Genomic DNA, 23,503 nt, shown 5'->3' with positions numbered 1-23,503 from the left:
TTCAGTCTTTGACTTCGGTAATCTAAGAAAGCACAGAGCATTTACCTTACGACTGAGTCATTTAAGAGCAAAGTTCTCAGTAAAGCTCCTACCATCACAACTAGGGCCTTCGATTTATGCTTCCCTTCCTTTATGCCAAGGGGGTCGTAAAGCTCATCTTTTGAAAAAGCGCTTGCTACTTCGTTGTGAATATGCTGATCATCACACATACATATGAACCCTGAGTTGTGCTATTCACATATTTGGTCAACATCTTCCTTTTTCTCCGTAACCAATCTTCTCATTTACGATTAACATCTTCTGGAGTCCTTTTTGAACGACTCTGTTTCTATAGAAAAATAGAACATTTTGCCGAAGTCTTTGCTAATGATTTTCCAGTCATCCCATGCTTTCTCAAGGATCCTTTCATGCATTATGTTAGATATCAAGGAAAATCAATTCTGGCTTCCTTTCTTATTGATGATAGTGACAATATTGACCGTGACCTTGATATGGAGCTGGAGCTTCTAACTATGACGAATGCGTTAACTATGGATATGATGCCGGAAATAGACCGATTTTATATCACCCTTCAATTTGAATTAGCAAAAGCAAGCCGGGATCGCTAACTAATACTAAAACTAATACTAATATAATAGAAAATACTAATATAATAGAAAAGAGCTGTCCTTTCTGTATACTTCCCCGGTTCCGTAATTATTTTTGTCTCTATTTCCAGTCATTTTTTTATGTAGTGCAATGGATTCATCAAAATCCTTCTTATTCTTATAAAGACAGGCCGGGCTTTTTTCTAGGTATCTTTGATGACTTTGCTGCTGCTTACTCTTATGAACCAATGAGATACCTATGCAGGTGGATAGGTAGAGAATACCTGGGGGCGCGAGACAACTCTCTCTAAGGAACTTGGCAAAATAGCCCCGTAACTTCGGGAGAAGGGGTGCCTCCTCACAAAGGGGGTCGCAGTGACCAGGCTCGGGCGGCTGTTTACCAAAAACACAGGTCTCCACAAAGTCGATCCTTCTAAACAGTAATAAAAAAAAATGGGAGTGACATAGGTAAGAAATCAATTCATCATCTGTGATATCTGAGCATCCCCTAATTCTCAATCAACAGATTCATCTTAAAAACTAATATTCTTATACTAATATTATATATTATAATTAATAATCAAAATTAGAAATAATAAAAAACTCTGTTGTGTAACTTCATTCAAAAAATGAAATTGAATCGCTTTAAAATTAAAATTGGAAAATCATTTCTATTTTAATTTTGATCTTTTTTTTTATTATTGTATCGAATACATTGTGTATTTTCGAACAAAGAATGACCTTAGATTATACTAGAATCTCCCTTTTTTTACTTTAACTTTACTTTATTACTTTCCCTTTTCTTTTTTACTTTAATTTGATTTGACCTCATTAGATTCAGTAGTGGGTTCATTCTCATAATATCTCTAATGAGAAGAAAAAGAGTTTCGCATGATCTAATCGTGCCCAGGCACAATGACGCAATTATCAGGGGCGCGCTCTACCACTGAGCTAATAGCCCGTCGTGCGGGCCTCCCGCAGGGGCCCGCTATGCCAAAAGCGAGAGAAAGCCCATCCCTCTCTTTCCTTTTTTACGTTCCCATGTCCCCAAAAAGGCCCGTTTGATTCCCCAATTATTTATCCGATCCGCTCTTTTCGTTTCGTTAGCGGTTTAAAATTCGTTATGTTTTTCAATCATTCTACTCTTTTACAAATGGATCTGATTGGAAATTTTTTTTTTCTTATTACAATATTTGTGATATATATGATACGCGTACAAATGAACATCTTTGAGGAAGGTATCCCCACTTCCAATTTGAATGATTAACAATACATATCATTTCTTGTACTATATTAAAACTTATAAAGTTTTCTTTTTGAAGATCCAAGAAATTACAGGGTCTGGATAAAGTAAGACTTTTTTTGTCTTTTTAATTGACATAAACTCAAGTTATCTATTAAAATAAGGACGATGCACGGATAATGGTCGGGATAGCTCAGCTGGTAGAGCAGAGGATTGAAAATCCTCGTGTCACCAGTTCAAATCTGGTTCCTGGCACATGATTTATTTGTATGAGTATCCGTTTTACAAATGAATTGATATGGGTCAACATACATATTCATTACTAGTCTATATCATGATAGATACTTATCTATCTAGGTGTCTGAGAATATACCCTTTCTAGAATTATAGAATAGATGAGTAAAGAGTATGTCTATAAAATCTGTAAAAAAAAAAAAAAAAAAAAATGAGATTTGACTTCCTTTTAAGGCGTAAGTCATCGGTTCAAATCCGATAAGGGGCTTTGGCTTTTTTCATAAAATCCCAGTCAAAGTATTCTTATTTCAAGGGGGAATATAGATATTGGTGGTATTTCTACTAATACTTAAAAAGTAACAAACCTAATCATTCAATTTTATAATTGAATGATTTATTTAATGATAATAAGTTATTATTATAATGAATAATAGTATAGTAATTATAGTTATAAAGTGGAACATTTGTTTATTAATAGATAAGAGCATACTCCAACTAATTCCCAAAAAATATAAATTTGTATAAAATTAGAACTAGTAACTAATCCCAGCATTGAAGTATTGAAAAAACTCATATAAGCAAAAAATCTTAAATATCCTTGATCATAAGACATATAATTGTCGCTATAAATAAGAACGAGAATTCCAACAGTAGTAATTAAGATTGACATAATAGAAGTAAGTGGATCAATCAATTGTCCAAACTCTAAAGAAAAGTCATTATTGATAGTCCAAGACCATACATATTGATATATATAACTGTTATTTATTTGCTGAACAGACAGATTGGATGAAAAAATCATAACTATACTTAACAATAAAACACTAGGAAAAGCCCACATGCACCGAAGATTTCTTGTTGCCGTCGGGAAAAGTAGGAGTCCCACTCCTAGTGACATAGGAATTAGAACTGGAATGAAAGGTATGAACCATAAATATTGATACGTATATTCCATAAAAATAAATAAAAATCTTTTTCTTCTTCTGAATTAACTGTTTCGGATTTGCCAGTTCTTATTTTCTTTTTTTTCAAAGGAGTCAGTTAATAAAAAAATTAAGATATGTAAAACTAAAATTGAATTTCATAACCTTTTCTAATCTTAATTATTTGAAAAAGATTTCAAATCCTTCAAAAAAAAAAATGAAATATATATAGAAAGAAAAGCGATTGTAGCCTTGTGTTATTTATTGTTCTTTATTTTCGTCGTGCTATATTTATATATGTAATATAATAAAATAATCAAAAAGTTTAATAAACCAATTGAATTTAATAAAAATAAATAAATAAAAACTTTAACAATTATTTCTATTAATTGGTTAGGTTAGTTAAATTGACCAAGCTCGAAAAAAGAGTTCACCTAATTGAAATTAAAATCTTCAAATTGAAATGAGACTCGTAGTTAATCTGTTAAAAAATATATCATTTTTTTTTTTAGAGAAAAGAAGGAAAGTCATTTTACATTTTAATAATTCCTTCAATCAATTCAAAAAAGCATTGCTTAATTATTCTGAATAAACGAACTAAAATACATAACTCTTTACTTTATTGGGTTAAGTTATGGGATGTGTCTGTCTTTTATGAATCATATCAAAATAAACTACTCTTTTTGTTGTAATTATTTGTCCTTACTCGCTCTAAAGATTAAAACATTGTAATACGTAAATTTTAATAAATAATAGTAATTGAAATTTTCATTTTTTGAAGCTTCAAAAAAGTAAGTATTTACTTTTGATCAATTCTAACTTCTTGATTTGAAATGTTTTTGTTTTGAAGAGAGTATAATTTAATTTAAAAAATAAATAGAGAATTAATAGTATTAATAGTGAAGAACAATTGGTTTTGAACTAGATCAGAATCATTCTCAACGAGTCCATAAGAAGTGATCCAATTTTTTTCATCGGGTCTGGGTAAAGACCAAAGGTCTTGAGTGACCGATCCGGCAGAACAACTCAAAAGGTAAAGAAGTATCGTTAATTTCTTCATGCTCGTTCCAAGTTCGAAGTACCATTTGTACAAATAAGAATCCCCTTCGTTACATGATTTCTTCTTCATATAGATAGATATAGGATCTATGGAGCAATTACTTAGAAGTACATTTTGTGCCTTCGGTTTTATATATATATATAGATAATAATTAATAATAAAAATAATAAATTAATAATTATTTTTTAGATTATAACAAGAGTAATGATAAAATTAAAATTAAAAGAGGAAAAAAAATTAAAAATGGTGAGACATGGGAAAGCCACGTGCAATGGGGTGTCTTAGAAGTCAACACAAATGACTAAAGGTTGAAACTTTTAGCTTTCCCAAGTGACTCATGTGTGAAGGGCTCACAAAACTAAAAGAAATTAAAGTATTAACTATTAAACAATAAATCAATACAAGGCAGTGAAGGTAGACTACATGCAAAGGACTGAAAAAGAAAAAGAGAAGAAGCAAAGAACACAAAAATGCAGAAGAAGAAGAAAAAAAAAAGGAGAAGCTACCAGCTGTGAAGAGGTGGGTTCCTTCAAGAAACCAACGATGTGTTGGTGATTGCTACCATAGGATCATTTCATTCAGCAAAAATCATTTAAAATGTAAAAAGGTGTGTTCTTTTCAGTACCGCATGGAATTGATATATCGGCCAAAATTCAACGAAACAAGCCGGAATGGCTGGAACAGGCCGGAATGAACTGAAATTCAATCCAAGGTGGAACAAGGGGGTGATTCATATTGGCTAAGTGACTAGAACGAAATTTTCCAGCCATTTTGGCTGGTGCAGAATGAAATTAATCACAATGTTCCCTACTTTGTGTGCTTGCATTGTGCATGATGTATGTTTGTGTATATATTTATATGTTTGTTTTTTTGTGGGTGGTCATGCACTTTTTATTATGGATTCCCATGGTTAGGAGAGCAGCCCTCTTATGATCATGGGTGCTCTTAACCTTGTGGTGTGGGTATGCACTCAAGGTGACTGCTGTAGACATATATTCGTACTACATCGTGTGCATGATCATCACAGTGTATTTGTCTCGATCCATGTCAGCTAGTGACATTGGTTTCCCTATATATGTGACATGCATCAACATGCTTAATGCTTTGGTGAGCTTTAGCTTGCCCTTGTACGAACATGCTAACGCATGTTGTATACATAGGCACGAAACTCTGCTGGTGCACCATAGCACACCAAACACAAAACTCTACAGAATTTTTACCATGAAAATGGGGCACCTGTGTTGTGGTATTCTTACTGTGAAAACTTAGTAAGGATAGCGTTTTGTGTGCAATAACGCACTAGAGGCGAAATGCTGGATTTTCGTCCTCGATATTTGGCAATAATTCCAAATGTACTAGTAAAACATTGATAGGGATCACACCCTTCCAAAATCAAACCTAGAAGCCCAATTCTTTGAAGCCTCGTGAGCTAATGCCAATAGCTTGTTTTAATTGCCAATGTCTAAAAATTAAGATTTTACAAAAACAAAGGATTGTCTCCGAACAAGTGTTACAGGATGCCTAACACCTTCCCTACACGTAATCAGATTTTTGAACTCAAGAATCAAGATTTTTTACTCGTCTGGATTAGATTAGTAAAAACAACCTTTTCTTAGCCTAGGATTGGTAATAAAATGAAACAAAGTCAAGTGACAAATCATACCTTAGAAAAAATCCAATGATTGGTGGCTACTTCACTTACCTTTGTTAATTATAGGTTAAAATTGATTCAATTCAAGTCACACACTAGAGGTACCCTTTTCACCCTCATTTCACAGCACCTGAGCTCAAACTTTCATAAATAAGGGATTGAGTGTCACCACGATGAGTGGTCGGCCACTATAGGGCATTTAGCATTAAAAGATCTTCCCATAAATAACATGGGTAATAGCTCACCAAAGAGACAAGCAAAAGTGTAACAAACGGACCAACGTGCAGAAGGACATTAAATCCTACAATGCCCCAACATTTTTTCCCAACAGATACAAGACCATTAAGGTCATAATTTATCCCCATAATGAGGGACAAAGGCCTATAAAAAGGAACAAACAACCAAAACAAAGGTACGCAAATGTTTTGCAACGTACGCACTACAATTCTCTAGCCAAATAGCAATTCCTCTGTAAATTTAAGCTCTGATCTTATTGGCTAGCTCGTTGAAGGCCCTTTGGCACACACCACACCGTATGCTTTGAGAACCTCATCCTTTTTTGCAGGATCTCATGGCTGCTGTGTTAATGTCATCCATCCATATAGATAAGGAGTTCGATTGAGGATTTTTTGCATCATTAGTAACAATGAATTTTAAAACTAGAAAACTAAAGTGAAGGTTCAAATAAACATCCTGTAACCTTTTATAATATAAATATATATATATATATATATTTGTATTTTTATATTTCAAATCTTGCACAACTTATTAGGAGGAGTGTGATATCATCTATATTCTCCATTGACTCATAGATATCCTTGAAAATTCCCAATTTCCTTAGTCTTTCACTAAAATCCATCTAGTGATGATCTTGAAGATGAACTTTCATAAATAAGGGATGCTAGTGAAGAAGGTGGAGTGGAAGCTCATTTAGAACTTTATTCATCTGCTTATCTTCATTACATAAATGGAAAAAAATGATATTTTTCTTCTTTTTGGGTGCTCCAATTCCATATGCATTCTTCATCAAATTCCACATCCCAATTGATTTATGGTACTTGAATTTCACAGTTATAACCCTTAGAGCTTGGATCATACCTATAAACACATACTTCTCACTATGGTTATCTAGCTTGGACCTTTCTTGATCCGGTACATGCATATATGCAATGCTCCCAAACAAACATAAGTGGGAAATTGTAGGATTCTTTGAGCTCCAAGCTTGATATGTGGTGTTCTTCCTCATACAATCCTCATGTGAGACTAGAATTAGTCAAATAGACTGCATTAGCGGGTTCATCCCAAACTTCTTTGGACATTCTCATGCTCTTTAACATTCTTTTGGTCATGTTACCACTTACCACTATCTACCATACATGTTGGGGTTTGAGAAACACCTTCATTCAGATATTCCAATTATAAACAAATATAAAAAATTGGTAACCCATGAAAATTAAAAATGTTGCCATCTAGTTGGAAAAATGTCGTTCTCACCACGAATCTACTAGCTTGATACCATGTTTTTGAAGTTGGTGGGTCTTTACATAATCACATTCCCAAACACTAATACACCACATATAATGGAAGAGACAAACACTCTCAAAGCACACCAAGGAAGGTAGAATGAATGGGGAAGAGGATGAAAACTCTTTGTTTGGAACGGAGGAAAGCATACATATATATACTATACCATACAATCTTATCTTCCATTATATTAAATTGCATAATTTCAAATTTTAACTACTCCATAGAATAACTTTTTTTTTTATATATTATGGCCTGGTTGGAAGTTTAAAAAAGGAAGGGGAGTAGAGTAAAGGGAGGGAGAGTAATTTAATTACCTTGTTTGGAAGTTTTTTTAGGAAGGAGGGGGAGGAGTTTGGAGGGGTTTGGAGGGGTTTCAACCACCTCTAACTCCTCATTTTTAATTCCCCCAAATTGGAGAGATTTGGAGGGAGAGTAGAGTAGATAAATTATTGACTAGATAAATTTCTCAATTTACTACCCTTTCTAAATTAATAATAGACCAATGTTGCGAGTCCATTTTCAGATAGGGGTAAATTTGTCTATTTTAATCATTTCCTCTCCTCTCCATCCTAATTTTTAAAACATCCAAACAAGGGGAAGGGCTAATTACTCCCTTCTCCCTTACTAATTTTAAAAACATCCAAACAAAGTGGAGAGGAACCATTCCCCTCTACTCTCCTCCCCACTACTCTCCTCCCTTCTACTCCCCTCTACTCCCTCTCTAAACTTTCAAACAGACCATTAATGAATCAGAGAGTTTTATATGACATATGGCTTGTAGGTACATTTGGTGTGACATGGAAAGGAGAAGAAAATAATTCCCCCTTTATTATATTTCCCTCTTTCTTCTTAATTTTGAAACAATAATCTAAATGATCATGGACAATTGGGGTTTCTACCCGGACCACCAAAATAAAAGAAGCCTCCATAATCTTTGATATTATAGCAATTGGGTTTCTTCATGAATATCGTAGGGTCCCGGGGAGCCCTTTCAATTTGTAAACCATCAATGACATTGAGATTTTTGAAGAAACTAGCCTTGCCGGGCCCTTCTTCTGCGAAATGGCCACTACCCATTTGTGTTGTGGTGTGCTGCCCTCCTGAATTTTGATTTGTGACCTCTCCTCCCCATCTAACTCTTGAAGCACTATTAGACAAGATCGAGAATATGGATTTTGGCCAATATCCAAAGACTCTGTTATTAATATTCATCCACCAGTCTCCCTTTCCATTAACGTCCTACCTCATTGCACATGTCATGCAAATCAGTTTGTAATATTTTGAATGATAAATAAAGGTATAAAGACTAATGAAAGAGAAAACAAATGAATATTTTTTTGTAGAACAACAGCTTAAATTCACCATCTTAAAATATAAATTAGGTAAAAAGAAATTTCGCATAGGAAAAAAAAAACTTTAAATTTAAAAAGTTGTATATAAAAATACATAAACTGGGAAAAAATAATTTAAAACATACACTGTTTTAACTAAAATTAGAAGAATTTCAAACATATCAATAACATTTGTTACTGTGAATTTTTCTTGAGGAAAAAAAAAGTACATATGATATGATCATTTATGTCTATCCAAAAATTAGAATTATTTAATAAAGTAATTAAATTGAAATGTTGTACTATACCTTCGAAACATAGAACTTGAGTGCATATTGGTTACCATCATACTTGGAATAAGGGGTGACAGTTGCACCCAACGCAATTTGGTTTTCAACTTGAACAAAGCCAGGGCACAACAAATTGAAGCAACCTGTGCTTTGATATGCATCATCCTGTAGCCATGATTAAAAAAAAGACACTTTCAAAAAAGAAATAGTATATGTAAACATGGCTAGTGCTGGCAGGGAAGTCAAATATTAAAACACGTACAGTCCAAAATACGAAGAGTCTAGTGTTTTTATCCCCATATAGACTTTCGCAAACCTGTTTTTCCACAGAAAATAATTTTGTAAGAAAATGAAAAATTATTAGTAATTAATTATTTAGAATGCGCCTAAAAGAAAAGATGATGATGAAATTATATATACCACTGCGCCGGCTTCAATGGAATCAAAATCTTGACCATATTCACCATTTACCAACCAGAATTGAGATACGCTTATATCATTTTCTTCTTGGGTATGGGGGTTCCACAGGTTAATGTCTGCCGTCATTCCATAATACGTATCTCCAGCCTCACCATATGTTGCATGCTAGAAACTCAACAAGAAAAATAATGGTTATGAATATCGATTTGTGTCCTTCATTATAGTAGATACCATTGAGCTCAAACCTATTAATAATATTGGTTAAAAATTAAGTTGTACCTCATGGAATTTAGTTGGATCGTCATTACTCTGAGCATGAGGGATGGTATGGTATTTTTTCCTTCCAAAATTTGCTACAGAGCCTGCCCTTAATAAATCTTCTTCTTTAGTTCTTCTTATGGGAATAGTTCCTTCTGGGCACCTTCCATTCAAGTGCCATGGCTGAGTAAATTCGGGCTCGGAGTTTGAAGAGACGTCATTGATTTGATCAAATGAAAACCCTTTTGGGTAAGAACTTGGTCTCATCTATTGCATTTGGCATAGATACCAATGCAAACCCGGTCCATACCATACATATAATAAGTATCAAATTATTCGTGATACCAAATGAAATTTAGTAAATTAAACTAGTTACCTGAATTGTGTGATTTTTTAACAAAGGATGATCAAAAGCTGGCTGCTTGTTGATATCTACGCAGTCGATTATATCTCCATCCGGGCTCTGTATCAGATACATTTTCTCATCACACACACATAGATATTAGTCTGAATTCTCAGTGTTGTAATAAAATTACATTGCTATTGTACATGGCAGTCATGTAGACACCATTACCCACAAAAGTGAGTGACTCTTCCAAGACTAAAGCAGAAAATACTAGAACACAAACATGTTAAATGAAGTTATTAATAACCTCGATGGATTTAAGAGCGGGCTTGTTAAGGCGCTTTAATTGCTGTTGAACCTCCAGTTTTTGTTTCTTACCAAATATGGTGTTAGTGTTTCTATTTCCAGCTGATGACATTGGTATGAGAAAGAACAAGCAGTAAAAGGTCATCTTTACTACCCTCGACCACCTCCTCCCGCTTCCACAAGGGGGAGCCATGAGTGACTAGCTAATATTAGAATCAAAATTGCAGTGTATAGAGATGTAATAGCTAGCTTTGATCGTCCCCTTCGCAATACTTAAACGTGAGATGTAATAGCAATCTTTGGTTGTCCCCTTTGCAATACTTAAACGTGCATTTGTTCATCCTCTTTGAACTGTTTCACATCCTATTTATCAATATATATACACACACAAACTTCTATGGATCACTTCCTATTTAATTTCCTATTAACAACTACGATTCTTTTGTTTCTTTGTCTTTTTATAGGATTGGTCAAAATTTAAGGGAAATAATTCATCCTCTTTGAACAGTTCCACAAGCTAAAAATTTTGGAAGTTTCTTGTTTTATGTTAAAATTAGAGAATTTGAGATAAATAAGAAATTTGGTAATAATTTAATTTTAGGATTGTTTCTCAACAATTTCGGAGGTATAAAACTTATGGGCTAATTTTGAGGTAGAAATTGTGAGAGAATCTCTTTTTTTATTTTTTTTCAATTTGAAGAAGGAGGAGAGATAAGAATGTTTGTTTGTTTTGATGGAAAACCTTGTATGAAAATAGTTTTCCATGTTTTTCAATGGTTGCTAGAATAAGAAAAATAAGTCAAAAGAAAAAAAATTTGTCAACATAAAAAGTATGCCTCATTTTTAGAGATTATTTTCCACTATTTTATTTTTATGGAAAACAACTTTAATTTCATGGCAAGTTAAATAAGGGAAATTCAGAGATTGTTTTCAAAAACATTTAAGGTTACAACCAAACATAGGAAAATTAGATAGTTTTATAAAAAAAACTTTTTGAAAAATGACTTATTTTCTAGAAAAAATTAACAACAAAACAAACAGACTGGTAGTGGGAAGTGAGAATAGATGAGGTTTAAATTTTGTAAAATTATTTTATTTTACCTCATCTAGTTAATACACCATTCAATTCACATACATCAGAACATAGAAGTTTAAGCATAATAGAATTTCTATTTGACGTAGAAAAATGTTTCTTTGTCATCTTTGCTTGAATACAAATCTCACATTTCATTTCATCATCATGCTTATATGAAATCATACCATGCTTTCACAAAAATTTCAAGTATTTGAAATTTAAATGTCCTAATCTAGCATGCCACAAATACAAAGAATCAACAATATAAGCACATCTAGAAACTTCTTTATTAATAATACTTAGTTTGTACATGCCATAAGTAGCTTATCCCTTTCCTAAAAATATCCCATTCTTGGATAAGATTGACTTGTTTGATTGAAGTACAGCTTTTACATCACTCTTACATAACAAACTGGCGGATACAAGACTCTTCTTCATATCAAGGACATAAAAAACATTGGTTAAGATCAGCATTTCGTCGGAACTCATTTTCACTTCAAATGGTGCCCTTTCCAAGAACCTTTGCTTTATTATGGTTGCCCATCAGCACTTGTTGTTCTATGGAAGACTCATCATAAGTCTTGAATTGCTCCTTGTTGTTGCACAAATACACCGTTGCACCCGAATTGAACCACCAATCAAAGGGATTTGTAATCATAGCCATATGAACTTCAGTGATCATATCAATATGTATGCCACTTATCATAGCAACAATGTCCTAAATGACATTTGTTTTATTGGCTTTGCCTTCTTTATCCTTTTTCTTGTTCTTTAAGAGTTTACATTTGCAAATGTAATGACCTTTCTTTCCATAGTAGAAACAAGTTCGGTTCTTCTTGTCCTTGCTGGGATTCTTAGAGTTGTTTTTGAAACCACTCCCACTCTTGTTCACCTTCAAGTTCTTATCGGTCTTACTCGAACTCCCTCTTTGAACATTGCTCACATTGTTCACATTCACTTTAGAATCGGTGCTAGTCCCATCTCTAACCTAACTTTCCTCTTCAATTTGGAGATGATGTTCGAATTGTTCTAAAGTGAGATCTTCTGACATATGCAAAAGCTTCTTCCTAAAATTATTCCAACTTGGTGGGAGTTTTGCAATGATTTCTCCTAATTGGAATGATTCAGGAATATTGATTGACAAATCATGGAGTTCATTGACCAATATCTGTAACTCATGCCCGTGATCCAAAACTAAAATATTATCAAGCATTTTATAATCAAAGTACTTTTGAATACTAAGCTTGTTCATACCTACTTTCTCAGTTTTGTACTTTGCCTCCAAAGTATTCCAAATCTCTTTTGGTGAATTCATTGATGTGTAAAGATCATAAAGATGATCCGAAAGAGTATTGAGAATGTGCCCTCTGCAAATTAGTTTGTCTTCCTCCTTTTTCTTTCTTTGTGCCTTTATCTCATCAATGTCTTCATCAGTTGTAGTAAGTAAAGGCATCAAATTCGAGTCCAAGACATAAAAAAGTTTTAGTAAAGTAAGTAAGAATTTCATCTTGTCTTTCCATCGAGAGAAATTGGTTCCATCAAAGTGATCCAATTTCACCAACACATGATTCAACATCTTCAGTGCTGAAACATCACTTGTTCCTTCCATCATAGTAAATATTGTCTAAGATTGTTAGGGATAATACAAAAAGTAATAAAGGAAGAACAAGGATAACACAAAGACAAACAAAAATAGATAACTAGGAGGCACAAAATTGTTATCCTTAGACAATATTTGCCCCCACACGTTGATAAAGGGTTATCGCAAACTTGTCCTTAGGATACAACCAAGTTGTTAGGTTCTACAGATCACAATTCTAGAGAATGACCACAAGATTTCTTGTGTTTCTCTATAACTTACTATTTTCAAGTAAACATAATCCTCTATTAATACCCATAGGGTTATATTTCATCAAAAGACACGTATATAAAACTGTTCACAAAACTTGAAACCTTTTCAAACATTTAGTGTGTTATTGGATACCACTTATTTTGCTAAAACTTATTGCTGAAAACACTAAAACAAAATATTTTTTAATACTACAAAATACTATTCACACGTTTTTATCACTTGGCTAGTCCATGAATAGTGCCATAGACCAACAAAAAAAAAAAAACGCAACTTAAGCAAACGTAAACGCAACTGTTGCCCAAACGCACCTTTATTGTTGAAATATCATAATAAGAAATTGGTAAATATGTAAAGATCTCAATATGATCTTAAAGTGTTTCCTGAACTGCTTATAATCTTTGGCTTATTCCCAAAATTTGAAAATGAGAGACATTCACATTTCATGGATATCTGTTGCCTTCTGCCTACTCATAGTTATTAACAGTTTATTTTCTCCACCAACTTATTCTTGACAAATTTTTTTTTTCCCTAATCATTAGAGATAAGAAACTTTTTTTATTGTTCTCAACCAAATATATTCAGATGGAGCTAATCAACTAAGACTCTTTGAAGTATTCACACTTTTATTCTTGGTTGCTTTAACAAAGAGGACCATGAGGATCTTTCAGTAAAGGTGAAGTCAAGGCTCAAGGTGTCCCTCCAAAGCTTGCTAAAACCCCGGTCGCTTGGGGAGATAGCTATGATGCGGGATCTTTGTGTTAGAGCAGTTATCTCTGAGCATGCCTAGTAGAGCGGTGAGGGGGGGCTTCAACTCAAAATTTGGAACTTGGGAGAAGTTTCTCAGTGCTGCTTGAATCATTTGCATTTGCATATGATCTATTTGTACAATTCCTCTTAATAGGCATTGAGGCAGGTTTAGCCAAAGTTGATGAAATTAAGTATTGTCTCCTAATTGTTTCAGTTGGGATGCTTGTAAAGATTTGTTTATATATCGATTTATTATTGTTTTTGTAATATAGCTTAGCATGTTGGTTTATTCTTCTCATGCCCTAAACCCCAAAGGGTCCAAAGCATGAGAAAGACATCTCAGAGTACCTGTAGATTTTTTTTTTCTTTCCTTTTTGACAATCCAATCCACAAAAATTATATCAAGTTCTAATATCAAGAATTATCATAATAATTCCATTGAATATACTATCAAAGTAAGTCAGAGCTCTAAGCATTAATTACAATGACCATTGGCCACAAAATAATAGAGGTTTGAATAAATAATTTCATATCAATAGCTTGTCCCATCAGTGGAAATAAAGTCACAACCACTATAATATACAAAAGAATGAGTCAAGCCTATTCTAAGATGTACAACATCTAATATCTCCATTACAAAAGTTTAGTCTCCATCAGTAGTTTGTCTAACTACTATTAGCCACCAAAAAACTGTCTCAAAAGATTGTTGCCTACCCTGAAAAGTTTATAAAATAATGGTATGAGATAGAACCCAGTAAGTAGCACATTTAATGGAGGCGGGGGAAATGCAAGTTTCATCTTCAAAATAATAATATGACAAGAATAATTAAATAATGAAACACAAAATTTCTCAAAGTAAATTCCTTGAAACTATATACTATAATCTGTGAGCATCAACAATATAATTTCCAAGGCCATAATATCTAACGTATGATAAATTATCACAACTATACCACGCTACCACATAAACCGGTCAGGGGATCCACCCATTCACAACTGGCATGATATTATTCTCTCTGGAATGCAGACTCTTGGTCCCATGGACAGCAGCCTCACCTATACCCTCAAGGTTTTTCTCTCCCCCCATGGGTAGTAGAGAAAGCGCGTCAAATAGGGCCTTTCTTACATATGGTCTCTTGGCCCCATGGGTAGCAGTCTCACCCACACACAATCAAGGAACCTCTTCCCCCCATGGACAACAGGGAAGAACACGTTATCCAAAGTGAAAGGACACTGACCTAGATTTGATTCCGTTGTCACAAAGACTACTGAAACCAAATCGGGTGATCATCGAGAAATCACACATGGCATAGGGCTAAAACCACATAAACTCACAAGTTATATTACTTTGAAAGACATAGTTCATACCCAAGTAGTTTCAAAAAACCTTAAATAATCTAACTTCTACAAAGTTTGTAAGGTTTTCAACTTCATTTTTGTCAAGAGATTTTCTATCAATTTCCCAAATAATACAAGACAAGATAAGCATCTTTAAATTTTTCAATACACCATAAAATCAATGATTTTCTTATCAAAGATTAAATGATAGATGCTCATTTTTCCATATCAACAATTCATGCATTTTCCCAAATGTAATACCAAATATGATGCATTTCCATTTATAATCATATATATATATATATATATATATAAATAAATATATATATATATATATATTTATATATAAATATTAAGGTTACGACACAATAGTTTTTAGGAAAATATAATTTCCATAGGTAGTTTCCAAAAGCATGTCTAACCTAAAAACATTTATATAACATGGTTATTTTTCAAAATCCCATTAAAAAGCTATTTACCTCACAACCGCAAAATCCTAATTCTCCAAGCTCCAAGGAGATTAGCTAGAACCTAAACAATATCAAGTAAACCTATCACAATAAGTATAGAGCTTGAAATTGCATATAGCCACAATTTAGGAATTGCCAAATAATCACTTAATTAGGCAAGTCTAGCATCTAACCTCATCAATAATAATATATTCCACTTCCATAGTTTCTCAACAAATTGATTCACAAGGCATAAACTCCAATTATAAAGTTAACCCATTTAATATCATCTCTAACATTATGACTAGCTTCCATAAAATTTACACTACATCATTAAGAGACCCATGAAAGCAAAATCAATATATCCTCCAAGATAAGAAATTTAGAACTTCAACTAACTTCAAATAAACCCAATGGCAATAGAAAAATTAAATTCACCAAACATCACATGTTATAACTTAAAAGCCCTAAAATTTTCCACTACACATAAACCTTAGGTAGTCATCAATAGCACAAAATATATACCCACTCATCAAATAATTCCACCAATACAAAACCCATACATAAAAACACATAAATATCACTTCCAATGTTCATAAATCACATGGGTATCATTATTAAAGCTTAGATAAAAATAACCTCAAGCAAAAGTGCAAAACCCACCAAAAAGATGACAAATTTTTACCTCAAAAAAAGGATGTGAAGGTGTTTATAGGTTCTCAAGAATTTTCCGATGATCTTGCCGGAAAAATGATGGTGGAAATGGTGCTGGTGGTGGTGTGGAAGTGCCGGTGGAAATGAGGGAGTGAGCTGGCCAAAGGAATGAAAAGATAGAGTGATTGTGTGGTGGGTAGTGGGGTTAGGTGGGGCTTGGCACGTGTGAAACCAAAAATATCTGATCCTTTTCTTTCTTTTCTTTTCTTTTTTTTTTTTTTTTTTAATGACAGGACGTTACAATACTTGTATAGAATGCTTAGTTTTAAGCAAAGTAAGCAAAGTACTTAAGGTATGCTAACAAAGCTGTGTGATTCTGGAATATTGATCTGAAACTTAATAACTTTTGTAGGAAATTTTTTGAGAAAACCAATGGTCTCACTTTAAGTAACTCCTACAAAGCTTTTGTAGAATAGTTTCAGGGTTGAAACTTGAAAGTATGGTGGTAATGGTGGAGCTATGCATCTCAAAGAATTGAAATCAATAATCAAGCATAATTGTGAAACTTGAGTTTATGACAAAAAAGGGTGAAACTTGAACTAATGCGTCTTATCAAACCAAGCTAGTATAATCTTGTATACTAAGCTAGTAGACTGACAAAAATGCTTAAGGATTTGTCACTAACTTAGAAGTTTGTAGTGCAATGAAATGCCAAAGTTTTTTGTCACCAATTAGGCAAACAATTACCATCAGCATACCACACACCTGTAGTCCTCAATAGGCATCTGCACCCTTTTTTTTTCCTCAAAAAGGTGTATTGGCTATGAAAAGGTCCGCATACACAAACAATTTGACACTTGTTGAAGTGGTAGTTTGTTAGTAGTTGGTAAAAAAATGATATTAGTAGTGGGTCTAGATGAGAACTCGTGAAAGCTTTGCCAACTCAATAGATATGAAAAAAGTTTTCAATTTTTTGTGTGTATGTAGCATTGCTCATTAGCTAGTTAGTTTCAAACAATACAATGAATTACTCCTTATGACGGGAAATAGTTATCCTTAGTAATATTTGTTCTTTAAGCTATTTGTAAACATGTGTATTAAAATTGTTTGTTTTTAGACCCCTTAAAACACAATTGAATTAACCTAGTAAATTAGCCAAGTGATTACTTAGTCCAAATTTCAGATCTAGGTTAACACAATCATATAATCATATCAATGTAAAGTACGGAAAATGTTCAAACAATTCTCCTTAAATTCTCATGCTTCAAGCACATTTTGCATAAAATACAAGGAATTTTCAAACTTGGTTGGCCAAACCAAAATCACACACAATAACATATACATAGTTTAGTAAAGAGTAAATTGTGTAGTGTGTGCAACTAGCAAAAATTTGAGATACATGTGAGGTGATATGTAAATAGAAATCAATCATAGTTTCCACAAAATTCATCACATTGAATTTGAAAGAGACTATCACCTAAAGAGCTACATCATATAACTCTCACATTTTCTAGAAAACAAGCTAGCAATCATATAAGTTTCTGGAGTTTGCATCATATTGTACACACAAATTTTATTTGTTCAAAAACTTATTAATAATAGCTGGGATAATGTACACACCAATTTTATTTGTTAAGTCCAATAATGTATACACCAATTTTATCATTTAAGCCGAGGCTACACCTTATGTTCTTTTTGTGCATGTGCTACACTTTCTCGAGCACAAAATCTTACGATATGCACTAAGGTGTTCATGATTGACTAGTAAACAGTGGTGAGATGATTATTTATGTCTTTCTCAATAAGTTCAAGTCCGACAATCAAAATCATGTGACTTCAAGATCAAGATCATGTGATCAAAAACTATAAACATCTTCCCACACAACATGCACTACACAGCTTCAACTAGTAAAGTGTAATAAATAAGTTCATCAAAGTTAAACAAAGTACATAAACATGTTATGTAAGGATTAAATTGGCCAACCTAGATTTCAAATCCAAGAAAAAAAATGCAAAACACAATTTGCTCCCTTTTCCTTTTTCCTTTTTTTTTTTTTAAAAAAAAAAATTGAAAAGAAGAAACAAAAACAGTCCTAGAATGAAATGCATGAATGTTATGCAATGCAAGTCCTAGAAACAAAATAAAACAAAAAAAAATAATAATAATAATGGTCACAAAGAGTAGAGCAATGAGCCACAAGGACCATAAAAGCCAAGAAAGATCAAGGACACAGAATCACACTATTTACTTGACAAAGTGTCTCAAACTTACTTCGATCAAGAGGTTTGGTGAAGATATCAGCATTCTAACGTTTAGTAGGGATATACTCAAGACACATAATCTTTCTTTCAACAAGATCCCTAATGAAGTGATATCTAATCTCTATATGCTTAGTCTAAAAATGTTGAACAGGGTTCTTAAAGATATCAATAGCACTAGAATTATCACAATAAACAACTTGGGATATCCCATAATCAGTCAAAACCTTTTTCATCCAAAGAAGTTATGAGCAATAACTTCTAGCAGCAATATATTTTTCCTCTGCAGTAGACAAAGACACAGAATTTTGCCTTTTACTCATCCAAGCAACAAGATTGGCTTCTACATAAAAACACCCACCAGTGGTGCTTTTTCTATCATCAGCATTACCAGCCCAATCAGAATCAGAAAAACTAGCAAGAGACAGATTAGATTCTTTACTATAAAATAATCCATAATCACAAGTTCTACCAACATATTTTATGATTCTTTTTACAGCATTCAATGTGAAACTTTAGGATTAGATTGAAATCTAGAACAAACACCAACACTAAAGGCAATATCAGGTCGACTAGCAATTAAATACAAAAGGCATCCAACCATACTTCTGTATAATGTAATATCAACAGACTCACCTGATGGATCATTTGTTAATTTTGCATTTGTAGCCATTGGTGTTCTAGCATGTGCAACCTTGTCCAGTCCAAATCTCTTAACTAGATTTCTTGCGTACTTTGCTTGGTTGATGTAGATTCCTGAGTCCATTTGCTTCACCTACAATCCCAAGAAAAAGTTAGTTCACCAACCATAATCATTTCGAACATAGCCTTCATTTCATCTGCAAAAGAATGAGCAAGAGAGTCATTAGTGGCACCAAAAACAATATCGTCAACATAAATTTGAGCTACAACAAAACTATTCTTATCCTTTCTTATGAAGAGAGTAGTATCTGCAGATCCCCTTTTGAATCCATGCTCAGTGAGATATGCAGTCAATCTATCATACCAAGCCCGTGGAGCTTGTTTCAAACCATAGAGGGCTTTCTTCAACTTATACACATCATCCGGTCTGTGAGGATCAACAAAATCCTTCGGTTGTTCAACATATACCTCTTCTTGCAACATTCCATTCAAGAAAGCACTCTTGACATCCATTTGATATAGCTTGAAATTCGGATGACTAGCTATAGCCAAAAGTATCCTAATGGATTCCAATCTTGCTACCGTTACAAAAGTCTCATCAAAATCAATCCCTTCCACTTGTGTGTAACTTTGAGCAACAAGTCTTGATTTATTCCTAATAACAGTGCCATGTTCATTTGACTTGTTCTTAAAGATCCATTTAGTTCTAATCACATTTACTCTATTTGGTCTAGGAACTAATTCCCACAGATCATTACGAACAAATTGATGAAGTTCTTCATGCATAGAATTAACTCAATCAACATCTTAAAGTGCTTCATCTACCTTTTTCGATTCAAATTGAGATAGATAGCATGAGTGAGTAATTACACTTAAGGCTTTTGATCTTAATCTCATGTTATCATTTAAACTTCCCAATATATTTGTGATAGGATGATTTAGCCTTACTTTAGAGGATAGACCTTTAACTAGAGATGTGAAGGTACCTTTTTGTTCTGATGAAGGACTAAACTCATGTTGTGCTTGTTGAGTCTCATGAACCGGTGTGGAAGGTTCCAGACTTGATGGCACAGAAACTACATCATTCAGCACCATCAACTCTTCATCACTATGCTTCCCCACATAATCAATAGGAAGTGAGTCATCAATCTTCATAGGCTTATCTTGAATCGGAGTAGTGTTTTCTGAATGTGCTTCTGAACATACTTTATCATTAATCACAACATTTGATGATTCCATGACTGTTTTGGTTCTTAGATTATACACTCTATATGCTCTACTAGTAAAGGAGTATCCTAGAAAATATCCCTTGTCACTCTTTATATCAAACATTTCTAGGTTCTCTCTATCACGTAGAATGTAACAATCACTACCAAATATCCTGAAATATTTAACAACAAGCTTCTTTCCTCTCCAGAGTTCATAAGGAGTTTTCCTGGAATCAGGTCTGAAATACACCCAGTAGAGTGTATGGCAAGCAGTGTTAACTGCTTCTCCCCAGAAGGATTTAGGCAACTTTTTATTGTGTAGCATGACACGTGCCATCTCCTGAACAACCTTATTCTTCTGTTCCACTATTCCATTCTGTTGAGGTGTCTTGGGTGAAGAGAACTCTTGATGTGTGCCTTGATCATTGCAGAAGGTAGCCAACTTGGTATTCTCAAATTCTCTTCCATGGTCACTTCTCATTCTGGCTATCACGGTATCTTTCTCAATCTGCAATTTCTTGCACAGATGTATCATCTTCTCAGGAGCCTCAACTTTATCTTTCAAAAGCACAACCCAAGTATATCTAGTATCCACAACAACTAGAATATACTTCTTTCCACCTAAACTCTGAACTCTAGCAGGACCCATAAGATCAATGTGCAATAACTCTAGAGGTCTTGAAGTTTGAACAATAGCTATAGACGGATCTTTGGATTTCACTTGTTTACCTATGGTCCACATATGCACTTATCTATCTTCTCAAACTTAGGTAAACCAATAACTGCATCACAATTGGAAATATTCTCTAATTGCTTATGATTTGCATGCCCCAACCGTTGATGCCTCAAGTCAACTTGATCGATCTTTGCACTAAAGCACTTGTTGCTTATGCTTGGTGTTAAACCATAATAGTTGTCAACCAACACACATACAGTCACCTCCTCCATCAAGTATCTCACATTCATACTTAGTGAAGAGAACATTCAGTCCATTGTCACAAATATTACTGATGTTGAGTAAGTTGGCCTTCAATCCATCAATATACCATACATCTTCAAAGACTAGCAATCGTGGAATGTCCACAGTTCCAATGCCTTTGATCACAAATTTGCTTCCATCTCCAAAAGTGACTGTCCCAATCTTTCCTTCAAAAAGAGTCTTGAATAAACTTTGTTTCCTGTCATATGCCTGGGACAACCACTATCCAAATACCAAAGACAAGAATCACATGCCTTTAAGGTGGTTAAGCAGTATAACATAAATAATTATTATCAGATGTGATAAGACCAAGAAGCTCAAGGAAAGATTTAGCAAAAACAACAAGAGGCAAAAACAACAAGTAAGAAAGTTGACAAATAAGCAAAAAGATTGTCCAAGAATCCATGACAACATAGGTCAAGGATTAGCTCAGAGATCAAAAGATCTACAACAAGAGAGCAACCTGCCCTGATACCACTTGTTTATTTTTAGACCCCCTTAAAACGCAACTGAATTAACCAAGTAAATTAGCCAAATGATTACTTAGTCCAAATTTTAGATCTAGGTTAACATAATCATATAATCATATCAATGTGAAGTGTGGAATATAATGAACACAAAGACATGATGACCTAGGAAACCAAATTGGTAAAAACTTAGGGAGGATTTGACCTAGCTATCCTCAAGGTAAACCTAAATCCACTATGAAAGAATCGAAATTTTACAATAGGACTTAGATCACTAACATCCTATTACTACCCATTAGTAGAAACTTATTAACACGACTACATGCAAGCTCCGGGACCACGAACTCCTTCTTTCTTGGATTCTCCAACAAATACAAGCACACTCGCTTGTGTTTCTTTAAGCTCTTTAATGCAGCAACTGAATCGATCACCAAGTTCTTGACATAGTCTTGAATCTTGGAAACCCTAAGTATGTGTGAAGGCAACCATCTCTTGATCTCACAAAAGATTCACACACACAGCATCATGAACAACCAAAAATGTGGGTAGGGTTTTCCCTTTTATACTTACGACAAAACATAAAACCCTACACATCAAACGGGCTTGGGCTGAGTTGGAGGAATTTTGTAGAAAAACATTCTGCCCTGAGTTTCGATCGATCGAGCTAGACAAAATTGCACAATAAATTCTGCATTAACTCGATTTCAACTTTACATAAAACGCATACACTTTAAGCAAGTCTAAACAAGACTAAAATCTGTTTTGATCATGGTTTGCGAACAATACAAATTAAAGTTCTAATACATTAGTTCCTAATCCTTAGAACCTAACAAAAATTTTACTAAGTTTATATATAATGTATGTATATTTGAAAATATAAATATCTACTAATAAAATAAATAAAAGTTTATTTGAAACAAATAAAAAAAATTATTTAAATTGTTATCCAGAAATTCTCAATTTTAGTTTGTCCAACCACTATTCTTATAAAAAATAAATATTTTCTTTCTTTCTTTTTTGAGAATTTACAAGTAGAGAATTTAAACCTTAGGTTTCCTTATAAGGTAGACCAAATGCAACCCCACCAAACTACCACCAAGTGGTGAGGAGAGATCAAATTGAATTGGCAAAGAGATGAGCACACAAATCACTAACGTGGCTCAATTTTATAATCGTTAGATTAAATCAACGACTTATGTTATAATCTCATCCTTCTTTTTTCAACCACTGAAATTACATGGTATTTATGTCTCAATTTAAGATCTAGTCACTCCTAGACTTTTGTGCATGCATTATTAGTTCATTTCTTTACAAAGAAAAGACATATTGCATTTTCAGGTGTATGCAACAAGCCTCTCACAACTTGTGAGCCCCGCACACCAATAGGGCTCACATGCTATGAGTATCTTGCTCATATAGTATCTTGCTATATATCTTTTCTTGGCTTCCTATTATTTTTGTAGGTCTTTTAGTGAGTGTAGGAGGCTGTCTTGTGAATTTTGCAATTATGCTTTTTTAAATGCAATTTCTGTTAGGTTCTAAAAACCGTGAGCACAAACTTGTATAGATATAGATTATAGAGTCTATAAGCATATTAGATAATGTTCAAGGTGATGTAAGTCATAATACAAGAACAAGGAAGTTGCAAGTTTAGGAA

General features: G+C 33.6%; 1 protein-coding gene and 1 non-coding gene across 2 annotated transcripts; one reads left to right on the top strand and one right to left on the bottom strand.

Annotated features, from left to right (window-relative positions):
• Window positions 1-2,012: 2,012 nt before the first annotated feature.
• TRNAF-GAA lies at window positions 2,013-2,085 on the top strand. Its single transcript has one exon. It is a non-coding gene; the product is annotated as a tRNA-Phe (tRNA).
• A 10,154-nt stretch (window positions 2,086-12,239) lies between these two features.
• Window positions 12,240-12,860, bottom strand: LOC115984853. The gene has a single exon (XM_031107847.1). The coding sequence runs from the start codon at window positions 12,858-12,860 to the stop codon at window positions 12,240-12,242; it is 621 nt and encodes a 206-aa protein (XP_030963707.1).
• Between the last annotated feature and the right edge of the window lie 10,643 nt (window positions 12,861-23,503).

Source organism: Quercus lobata, chromosome 4 (genome assembly GCF_001633185.2).
Source record: "Quercus lobata isolate SW786 chromosome 4, ValleyOak3.0 Primary Assembly, whole genome shotgun sequence".
In the NCBI taxonomy this organism is placed as follows: domain Eukaryota; kingdom Viridiplantae; phylum Streptophyta; class Magnoliopsida; order Fagales; family Fagaceae; genus Quercus; species Quercus lobata.
This window is presented reverse-complemented; position numbering and strand designations above follow the sequence as displayed.

Coding starts and splice junctions, on each gene's coding strand:
- LOC115984853 (XM_031107847.1), bottom strand. CDS start 12,860: ATGGAAGGAACAAGTGATGTTTCAGCACTGAAGATGTTGAATCATGTG.